General features: G+C 40.0%; 1 protein-coding gene across 1 annotated transcript; it reads left to right on the plus strand.

Annotated features, from left to right (window-relative positions):
- Positions 1-9,932: 9,932 nt before the first annotated feature.
- Positions 9,933-10,805, plus strand: LOC145987003 (uncharacterized). Its single transcript, XM_083121466.1, has one exon. The coding sequence runs from the start codon at positions 9,933-9,935 to the stop codon at positions 10,803-10,805; it is 873 nt and encodes a 290-aa protein (XP_082977592.1).
- The last annotated feature ends 1,388 nt before the right edge of the window (positions 10,806-12,193 follow it).

Consider the following 12,193-nt stretch of genomic DNA (forward strand, 5'->3'; position numbering starts at 1 on the left):
GGTTCAAATACGCAACATTCAGATCTAGATGGTAGAGTAGTAATCATGCCGTACTAGGAAACTAGGGTAGGTCGAAAACATTTCGAGTGCTCGTTTCATCTTTCATCCTCGTCGTTGCGATTAACATATCGGACTAAGGGACCGACGCCAAAGTACAAATAAGTGACATAATTAAGTAAGACGAGGAACCATTTAATTTTTATGGCTTTCAAAGAAATTGAGGACTGAAAACCATGGCTTCTATTCTCAGTATCTGACATCTTACACACCATTATTCTTTGTAAATTCATATTATTAATTCTAAAAATAAGTTATAGCTGCATTTGATGTGTAACCGTGGTATAATCTATGAGTACTACCCATAACATTGGCGTATCCAGCCTATGAGTTACAGATATTGAATAAACTGACCAATGAGAATAATTTATAGCACGATAAATTTGTATTTTGATAAAGTTGGAATTTGTGTCTTCCATCCTTTCATAAATAAACTATCATCAAGGTAAGTATCTTTTCACCAAAAGTTATTACGTCGCTTTTCTGCCACTTTTTGCTAATCGCGACGATCAGGATGAATTGGACTGGCAATATGATGAAATTGATGAAGAGGGTCACTCACAAAGAACACGGATGCCCAGGCCAAGATTCGAATCAGTAGCGCCATGTACAATAGCCACGTACGTCGGCTGGATCAAGTTATCATAATGGAACTCCTCAAAATATCAAAATTTATATTTAGACACGAAAATGCACACATTTATGGGCGTACCTTCGTTTTGTTCGTCAGAATTTCTCTGATCCTCATCGCTGCAATTAACTTGAAGAAGCGCAAAATCAATCTAAAATAAGAAGATAGACGAACTACGTTATTTACTTAACGAAAAATTAATTATTTTGCATGCGTTACTTTAAATTGGAATACTTTTATTAGTGTCTCTTTATTGTGATAGTTGTAGCCTTACTGATGTAAATTTAATTTAGCCACACCGTTAAACAATAAGAATTGACTAAATCTATTTTGTTATAAATTCATATATTCATTGTTGACATCTTCGAGTTGATGTTTGCGTAATCTAGTTGTGGGAGATAGGGAGGAGGCATCCCCCACCGACCGTAATTGCTTTGTGATTGTGCAAATGTGGAACTGCAGGCCGCAGAGCTTCCCGCCTCGTTGCAATCCATTGCACAACCACATGAGGGTCTGAAATTATAATACCTGCACCACGTGATACGCAACACAAATTCTGGTGCACTGTCTCTCCGCAGAACAAGCTGGATGGTTAGCACTCCCGATACATCTGCTTGTAATTGGCACAGCCACAACGAAACCACCGTCAATTGAATCAACAGACTAGTTAGGGAAGAATTTCTAATGATCGTGAGCTTCGTGGTAGTCTCAAGGAAGATGAACTGAGTGACTGGGTAAGATACAGTGGTGTACCACGATGTAGCTCCCTCTCGCACTATAGTGCGTTCTCTGGAATTTTGTGGGGGTGAGAATGTAACATATTTCCTTTGTGGTGCTTACCATACACGTGTGCACCTTTTATGATTTAGGAAGAAGGGGTGAGATTTCAGTCGGAGAAATAGAATCTACATTTCATCTCAGTGCTTTACATATCTCTGTACAAACAGAGGCGTTTTAGGGTGGGTCAGGATCTTCCAAGAGCCGATCTCATTGACAGAGTGGCCAGAGATATGACGCCACGGGTCCCGGATTAGATTTCCTGCCTGGGCATGGGTATCCTTTGTTACTACCCTTTCATCAATTTCATCATATCTTCACTCATCGCCACGATTCGCAAAAAGAGGTAGAAAAGCGACGTAAGATAACCAAAATCAAGGACCTCCCAAGAATCCCACCCCTGTGCACATTGAATTTAAGTTTAGTCGTAATGGTATACCTGTCTTGTCCTGAGGCGTGCCCGAGGGGGCGGGGTTGGTGGGGGTTATAACCCCCCTTTGGCTCAGTATTCCTATAAAAAAAGAACGTCAAAAGTTGGGAAATATGACAAAATGATGGCTGGCTACCAAGGAAAAGTATGCATAACCCCTCCCTTTCGAAAATCCTGGGCACGCCACTGGTCTTGTCATACCCTTGATGAGGAACTGAAATTAAAATTCACACCAAGTAATAGAAAACCCAGTGTTCGAAGTGGAAGGGGGTATGGGGGATTGTATCCCTTCATCTAGGGTATAATTACTCAAGGCGTAAACCTAGCTGTCTCATTGACCTCATGGTAAAGCTACGCAGCATCCCTCCAAGGAACAAACCACCCCTCACCCCATCACACCTAACAAGCCCACTTCGAGCCCCGGATTATAAATATGATCCACAGCTCTTCTTGCATTACAACAATGCAAATATATTTACAAGTAATGGTTAGCTTATGAAACACTGTTTGTCCAACATCATAATGAACTTGTGCATACTTACGAAAATATCCTATCCTACAATTCCAGTATTTGTTCTGTTGCAGAAGAGATTAGTATTAGGGGGCAATTGCCCTCATCAATTTTTTACTCTAGAAAAGACGACACAAGGAGGGGGGCAGGGCCGTGAAGCACCCACGAAATATCACATGCACAAAGACACACCTGGTTTTTAAACTTTCTCTGGGTTAATATAAGATATAGTAAATTGGACTTTATATGCAATGTAGCTTATAAACGATTCAGGTCATTTTTGCTCAAGGAAATACAATCTAATTTCTGAAATTAGACATTTTCCTCTCAGGCAATTTTGTTGGTGTCCAGTGGCAGTTTTTTCTTATCTTCTCTTCCAACAAGTAGGCTAAAGGAACATCATAGTTCTTGCTTTTGTTATAGGTTAATTGCGACGAGGAGGATGTTGAGATGAGATAACAAAGTAAATAACTAACTAACTCTGTAGTCTTCTTAAACCCGAAGGTTTATGGCTGCAGCAACACTTGCCTCCCAACTGTCTCTAACCTGGACAAGATCAATCCAATCTTTTCCATCCTTACCGATTTCTTTAGGTTCATCTCAACGTTATCCCTCCATCTTCATCTTGGCCTTCCTACAGGTCTCTTACCATCAGGTTCCCCCACAATAATCCAGTAAGGACTTATTTCCTCTTCCATTCATGCCACACGAGCTGCCCACCTAAGTCTTCTTGATTTAATTATTTTAATAATATCTGGAAGAAATACAATGTAATATCTATACTTTACTTAGGATTCGAACTTAACCCCTGTGTGTTTTGTGGCAGGCTCTGTTAACACTGCGCTGCATAGACTGGCTGTTGGAGGTTTGATCTTGACTATAGGATTCGATTTGCCTGCCTCCGTGGTGAAGTCAGCGTATCGCGCAACGATGGCAGATGTCCCCCTTTTTCACGCTGTAACATTACGTTTCCCCTATCATACATCAAATCTGTTGGTCATTCATCCTCATCTTCGCGATATAATGACAGATATGGGAAGGAATCGTAGATATTTTACGTTTCGTGTATCTGCCAATAAAGTGTACAATCGTTATTCCTTTTAAATGAAAACGAAATTATGTACGTTCCTAATTTAGAGACTACAGTTTTCTTGTGCATCAACTAAACTTTCCTTCCCTGACGCTTCTCTGCTCCAAACCCATTAATTTATATTGCAAAATCTTTACGGACATCTGATAATTGGGTTATTGAACAGAGTCCTACAGGAAGTACATTTCAGGGGTTGTAATTACAACTGTAGTCTCTAAATTAGGAACGTACATATTTTCGTTTTCATTTAAATGGAATAACGATATGGTTTGTACGTACATAAGTTGATATTTATGTAACCGGAACTGGCAACACTAATGTTGCTAGGTAACATCTAATATATCCATCGAAAAATTGGACATTTCTATAGTATATGCACCCAGAACGTTGTGCTTACAGAAACTATTTTTGTTTGTTACAGGGACTTGAAAATTTCAGCGGAGGCCAACAATGGAATTAACTGGAGAACATTTTCGAGTAATGATTTTCTACAACTTTCGAAGTGGATTATCTCAACAGCAGTGCATCGATCAACTCACTTCGACTCTTGGCGATGAAGCACCATCTAAAAGCACTGTATATCACTGGTTTAGTGAATCCAATCGTGGCCGTCGCTCGTTCACGGACGAATCTAAAGAAGGCCTTCCAAAATCGGTTCTTGTGCCAAAAAACATTGATGCTGTGCACGAACTGATAATGCAAGATCGTCATGTGACATATCGTGAAATTGAGGCATCCCTGGGCATTATTATGACCAGCATACATAAGATATTGCATGAAGATTTAGCCGTGAAGAAGATTTGTTCGCGTTGGATCCCGCATAATTTGACAATCGCTCAAAAAAAGGCTCGTGTCGATTGATACAAACAAATACTCACAAAATACAATCGTACTGCTTGAAATGCCGTGTATAACATCTTCTCAGGTGACGAATCTTGGATCTATGCATATGAGCCCGAAAGCAAACAGCAGTCGACGGTGTGGGTGTTCCAAGATGAGCCAAACCCAACAAAAGTTGTTAATGCAAGAAACACTTCGAAGCAAATGGTCACCTGTTCTTTTGGAAAAAATAGACATGTGGCTCCTACAGTGCCACTAGAGAATCGTAGAACCGTCAATTCTGAATGCACACAACCATTTGTTTCCCAGACGTCTTTGGGGAAATCAGAAAAAACAACCCGCGACGCAGGATCATTCTTCACCATGACAATGCGAGTTGTCATACATCGCTCCAAACAACTCAGTATTTGACCGGTGAAAACATTGAATTAATGGGTCATTCGCCGTATAGCCCTGATTTAGCACCCAATGATTTCTTTTTGTTCCCGTACGTGAAGAATAAGCTACGTGGTCTGCGATTTTCGACGCCAGAAGAAGCGATTGATGCGTTCAAAGTGCATGTTTTCGAGATACCTCAATCGGAATGGACAAAGTGCTATGAGAATAGGTTCAAACGTATGCAAGAGTGCATCGATCATCATGGAGAATATTTTGAAAAACAATAAAACGATTTTCAATTATACGTATTTTTTTTGTTTGTTATTGCGGATACATAAATAGCAACCCTCGTACCAATCGGCCAGACTACCTTTTGGTGTTTGTAATGCCCCGGCAACATTCCCTGCGTTTTTAATAATTCGATTAAGATATGAATCAAAACCAAGGGCAGCACAAAATGATACAAAAGCTATGACAGATATCATCATTCATATTATGATGGGACGACCAACTTCTACAGCCCTTCTCTGACATTTAATATCATCGTGGAATCAGGCTGCCAACAGCACAATATTTTCCCATCCCAGCAAAAGAAGCTTATTTGGAAGAAAAGAGTTTAAAGAAGTTAAGATGAGATCGCTTGCTCTAGACGTCGAGTAGGAATCTATGAAATCGACATTCGGTTCTCAAATACGGGTACATCTGTCTGGAGACTGTGATAAATCGATATCTAAAAACACTCTTCCTTAGTCGTTACCTCTCGAAAGTTTTCCCCTCAGAATTCCCTTTTCCTCTCCCGTCCTCTTTATTCAAACTCCTGCGAGATCTCTCTCTCTCTCTTAGCATGTTATCGCGGCATGACCTAACCTTTGACACATATAGCATCCGTCTATATGTGAATATCTCAGATTCTTTCTTCGCTGGATTTCATTAGAATTCAGCGCCCCTTTTCGGAGAAAAATCCAAGGTTGGAACTGGTAATGGAGGATTAGCAGATTTTTTTTTCTTTCTCTTGCAAGATCGAGTGAGTGCTGGAGGAAAAAATGAGTCTTCAGGAAGCAGCAAAGTGAGCTACAAGCATTGCTGCTCACTCATCCTCTTTTGCCAATACTTTCAGTGGGAAAAGCCTCAGTAGATGAAGGCGGAGCCATCCATCATATTGAAAGTAGAAGAGCCTGGGGACGGAAGAGGCAAGGAGAGACCTTCCAGGCACTACTCAGCACGGACGCTAGTATTGATGGCATGAAAGGAAAGAAGAAAAAACTAACCGAACTCTTGCTTACACCATCTTTTTTTTAGACCTCCCTCTCTCTCTTTCTCGCTCTCTCTTTCGCTTTCTCCACTTCCAGGAGACGAAAAAAAAAAAGATTCGAAGCGGCGCTTTCTGACAAATTACTCTCATTTCCCCCAGCATTTCTTTTATATATTTTAAGCTGGCTTTTGGCATGGAAGTGGGGCGAAAATCGGATTGATCAGCCCGGGATGAAAAAGGAATGACTGACGAGTCGGAAAACTACGGTGGAGTTGAGGAAAGTGACGCAGGAGATTTGTTTGCCAAAGTAAGGTGTGTGCCTGTGTGTGTATTTCATTTGACCAAGGACGTAGTACCCAGAAAGAAATATATAGCTGGATCTTTTGACAGGGTGATAATTACGCGGAGAGAAACAATCAAATATTATTCAAAATGTCCCAACTATTCAATAGCAAGATCTGTCAACGTCGTGGAGTTAGGCAACACACACAACTCCGCGCAGGAAAGCGAAGCTTTCAGGATGTAGATGGAACATTTTTATTGCAGGTGAGTGTACACTTTATTGGCAGATCCACGAAACGTAAAATATCTACGATTCCTTCCCATATCTGTCATTATATCGCGAAGATGAGGATGAATGACCAACAGATTTGATGTATGATAGGGGAAACGTAATGTTACAGCGTGAAAAAGGGGGACATCTGCCATCGTTGCGCGATACGCTGACTTCACCACGGAGGCAGGCAAATCGAATCCTATAGTCAAGATCAAACCTCCAACAGCCAGTCTATGCAGCGCAGTGTTAACAGAGCCTGCCACAAAACACACAGGGGTTAAGTTCGAATCCTAAGTAAAGTATAGATATTACATTGTATTTCTTCCAGATATTATTAAAATAATTAAATCAAGAAGACTTAGGTGGGCAGCTCGTGTGGCATGAATGGAAGAGGAAATAAGTCCTTACTGGATTATTGTGGGGGAACCTGATGGTAAGAGACCTGTAGGAAGGCCAAGATGAAGATGGAGGGATAACGTTGAGATGAACCTAAAGGAAATCGGTAAGGATGGAAAAGATTGGCTTGATCTTGTCCAGGTTAGAGACAGTTGGGAGGCAAGTGTTGCTGCAGCCATAAACCTTCGGGTTTAAGAAGACTACAGAGTTAGTTAGTTATTTACTTTGTTATCTCATCTCAACATCCTCCTCGTCGCAATTAACCTATAACAAAAGCAAGAACTATGATGTTCCTTTAGCCTACTTGTTGGAAGAGAAGATAAGAAAAAACTGCCACTGGACACCAACAAAATTGCCTGAGAGGAAAATGTCTAATTTCAGAAATTAGATTGTATTTCCTTGAGCAAAAATGACCTGAATCGTTTATAAGCTACATTGCATATAAAGTCCAATTTACTATATCTTATATTAACCCAGAGAAAGTTTAAAAACCAGGTGTGTCTTTGTGCATGTGATATTTCGTGGGTGCTTCACGGCCCTGCCCCCCTCCTTGTGTCGTCTTTTCTAGAGTAAAAAATTGATGAGGGCAATTGCCCCCTAATACTAATCTCTTCTGCAACAGAACAAATACTGGAATTGTAGGATAGGATATTTTCGTAAGTATGCACAAGTTCATTATGATGTTGGACAAACAGTGTTTCATAAGCTAACCATTACTTGTAAATATATTTGCATTGTTGTAATGCAAGAAGAGCTGTGGATCATATTTATAATCCGGGGCTCGAAGTGGGCTTGTTAGGTGTGATGGGGTGAGGGGTGGTTTGTTCCTTGGAGGGATGCTGCGTAGCTTTACCATGAGGTCAATGAGACAGCTAGGTTTACGCCTTGAGTAATTATACCCTAGATGAAGGGATACAATCCCCCATACCCCCTTCCACTTCGAACACTGGGTTTTCTATTACTTGGTGTGAATTTTAATTTCAGTTCCTCATCAAGGGTATGACAAGACCAGTGGCGTGCCCAGGATTTTCGAAAGGGAGGGGTTATGCATACTTTTCCTTGGTAGCCAGCCATCATTTTGTCATATTTCCCTACTTTTGACGTTCTTTTTTTATAGGAATACTGGGCCAAAGGGGGGTTATAACCCCCACCAACCCCGCCCCCTCGGGCACGCCTCAGGACAAGACAGGTGTACCATTACGACTAAACTAAGTGCACTTTAAAGTTTTTCTCTACATTCTGATATTTGCAGTGCTAGGAATTTTAGGTGGTGCACCTTCAATTTTTTGTGTGAAAATGGGTAAAAAGTGACTCATCCCCAAAATAAGCACGTATTGAACTTTACTCATGGTGTTTCGGTTGCACCTTTTTCTACCTTTTCCACAATCTCAGTACCTTTTCCACCTTTTCGCTCTTTTTGCATCTTTATCATTTTTGTTAATACAACTCGCGCGCTGTTTAACCCCACCCACATTCGAGGCACGGCTTCTTGGCACGCGATTCTTGTTTACCGCACAACAATGAATCGGCTTTCTTCAGTTCTTGGATGTTAATGTTGTAAGCGCGCGGACTTTAAACAGTGCCAACAATGACGCGTTACAATTGCTAGAAGTTGTGCTCTTTTTGTCATATGCTGTATTGTTCACGAATTGTTGTAGGAAAGCTGTTTTGTTTTGGTTTCCTTCTCCCGTCTCAGCGGGCAAGGTAACTGCAGTCTGTGATCGACTGATCGATGCTTGTTCACCATGCCAAAACATAAAGTAAATGTTTGGAAACTGCAGGACATTGTTAAACAGTTTAGCGGTGACGGCATTCAGAGTGATGGATGTGTTCTGAGGTGAGATGTGTGTGATATTTCTATTGCTGTTGATGACAAACACCAACGCACTCGGGTTGTCCAGCATCTACAAAGTGGGAAGCACGTCAGGAATAAAGAACTACGAGATGCTAAAGGTGGGAAGCGACAGCAATTCATTGGTGAGGCGCTTGCATCTTCGAGTTCCAGAAATACAAATAATGATTTTTTCAGTGAGACAGCAAGGACATTTATAGCGTGTGGAATACCTCTTTCGAAACTTACCAATCCTGTCAGGAAATCATATTTGAAAAAATATACTGGGAAGTCAGTTCCAGATGAGAGCACCTTAAGGAAATCTTACCTTCAACCTCTTTATGAAGCTAAAATCTCGCAGATCAGGCAAGTAGTAGCTGACCATCGTGTCTATTTCATACTAGATGAAACCACAGATAGGCAAAACAGGTACGTTTTGAACATTTTAGTAGCACCTCTCAATGGACATGAAGTGAAACCCATGCTTTTAAAAACTTATTTTTTCGGCAAAACAGATAATGCAAAGTTTCAGTGATGTATGTTTTGTATTGTGGCCGGAGGGCGTAAAATATAATAGAGTGTGGTTAGTTCTTACCGATCAAGCATCTTACATGTTAGCTGAATTTTCTAATCTGAAGAATATGTATCCTAAATTAAAACATGTGACTTGCATTGTTCATGATTTTCATCGAGATTGGGAAGCTCTTAAAGATGAATATACATATGTGAACGAATTTGTTCCTTGCATTAAGAAAATACTGAAAACGTATCCTTCTAGAATACAGAAGTACGTAGAAATTACGAAACTTCCACTACCACCCTCACTATAAAAACTATCCGACGAATTCTGAGAGAGAAGGAAGTGGCTGATGGTAGAAATTCTCCACTCAAGACGCCTGGAAAGAAGAGAATATATGCAAAGAAAAGGAAATGTGATGTGGATGATTTTGATTGTGATTACATACGACGCACAATATACAATATGTACAAAACTGATTGTATTCCCAGTGTAAGTGATATTTACAAACAAGTGAGGAGGGAAATAAATTTTGAAGGTGCTTTGTGGTCATTTAGAAATGTTCTTCGAAATATGGGTTTTGTATATAAAAAAAATGAAGGCGGCAGAACTTTCTTAATGGAAAGAAACGACATTGTGGTTCGAAGAAATCATTTTCTACGGACAATGAGACGTTTGCGAGCAGCCGGTCGACACATTGTTTACACGGACGAAACGTGGGTGAATTCCGGCCATACCAAATCAAAGATATGGCTCGAGGGCGACAAACCACTCCCTGTAAACATGCCTTTAGGGAAGGGTCAAAGTGTCATCGTCGTTCACGCAGGGTCTTCGTTAGGCTTCGTCACAAATGCCTTACTCGTGTTTAGGTCCAGATCCACCAAAGATTACCACGAGGAAATGGACAGCGACAGGTATAAAAAGTGGTTCACGGATCAGTTACTTCCCAACGTTCCTCCAAACTCCGTAATAGTAATTGATAATGCCCCATATCATTCAAGAGAAATTAATAAAGCACCCACATCAAAATCGAGAAAGGGCGAACTTCAGTTATGGCTACAGGAACACAACATTTTTTATGACTCTGATATGACGAAACCACAACTTTATAAACTCGTGTGTGAAAACAAACCCAATTTCAAGCAATACGAAATCGACACGTTGGCACAAGTGAATGGCCATACAATAGTGCGATTGCCGCCATACCATTGTGATTTTAATGCAATAGAACTTATATGGTCACAAGTCAATAGATACATTGCCAAACATAACACCCAATTTAAACTTTCGGCCATCGAATCGTTGTTAGAAACATCAGTAAATAAAATATCAAAGGAGAATTGGAGCAAAGCTTGCACACATGTTCAGGAAACAGAAGAATTTTATTTCAATAGAGACCAACTAATGGATGATATTATTGATAGATTTGTTATCGATCTAAACACGGACGAAGACGATGAAGATAGCAACGATGAAGATGATGAAGAACGAAGATCCCATAGTGAGAACGAAGATCTCGGAGTGCAACCTCTCTGCTAAATTAAGGTAAGAAAATTCATTAATTTTGTTTCTTTTTCCATTCTTTGTTCTAATGATTCTTATTTGCATGTTGTGTATATTTGTGCATTTCCTCGTATGTTATTCGCAGCCGTGCATTTCCGCGTATTTAATTCGCAGCCGTGTATATTTGTGTATTTTCGCGTATTTTATTCACAACCGTGTACATTTGTACATTTCCGTGTATATTACTCGCTGCCTGGCTTCGTTTTTCCCCAGCACGGAGTTCACGCGGTCTGCAGCGGCAACACCGCGTGGTTTCTGCTAGAAAAGGGAGCGACCAGGAAGCGCGGGAAGAGGGACAGGTTCTACCAAACGCGGTATAGATGAAGTACAGCTGCAGTGTTTATTTGCAATCATTTCCATAAAATATCGAAATTTTTAGATGCTTTGCCTAGTGATTCCTCAGCAGTAGAAAAAGCCAAAAAACTTGCACCTAAACAGGAATTGCAAGATGAACTCTATATTGTACATGGCTTCACTTTCCTTACTACTGCAATCACAAAACTGGAGGAGCACTGTCCTGAAAAGGAAGCACAGTGGGCTGTTTTGATGGATGTGCAACGAGAGCTGCAAGGGTTCGGGAAAGAGAAGTTAGAACAAAGTTTAGCCAAAAACCCTGATGTTCAAGAAGTCGCAACCAACAAGGATGTGGATTACCGGTTGAAAACAAAATACGCACTACTTGTATCTGTTGACGTTGAACGTTCTTTTTCAACTTACAAGTATCTGCTTAGTGACCGCAGATGTAGCCTTACTCAGAAGAACATAGAGATTTTGAATGTAATCTATTTTAACAGTTTTCTAGATGACTAATTCTAAGCAAGTAAGAAGAAGCATGTTTTCCTTTATGTCGCTTTTTAATGTATCAGAGAATTTTCTTTGCTTAGTTATATTAAACGATTTAAAACCAGAGAATACTCTATGTGTTTATCTAGACAAGTTGAATCATATATGCATGCACTGCTCACAGTAATTTTTACATCTGAAAATTAGCACCTTTTTTGTACGGCGACATCTCGGGTCATCATTAGGATATATTCTTGGTTTTGAGAGCTATCGTCAGGAGTCAAGAACTACAGCTGATTTTTGTAAAACTGTGTTGAGAACTAATACTTAAATGATATGTCAAACTGAATAAGAAATTTGTTCAGCAATGTTACTTCAGTGAGTCGGGAAATATTTTTAATAATTATTTCTAGCTACAAATGTATGTGATTCATGTATATATTACTTTAACGATAATACCAATTTTTTTGCGATTATTATAAGATTAGAATATATTGCTGTTGAAACGTCTAATTTATTTACTGAGATCTTTTATCCACTGGTAATTAAATTATGATTTTTCATGCAGTACAAAGTCCTTG

This window comes from Lepisma saccharinum, chromosome 4 (assembly GCF_977018435.1).
Source record: "Lepisma saccharinum chromosome 4, izLepSacc3.1, whole genome shotgun sequence".
Taxonomy (NCBI): domain Eukaryota; kingdom Metazoa; phylum Arthropoda; class Insecta; order Zygentoma; family Lepismatidae; genus Lepisma; species Lepisma saccharinum.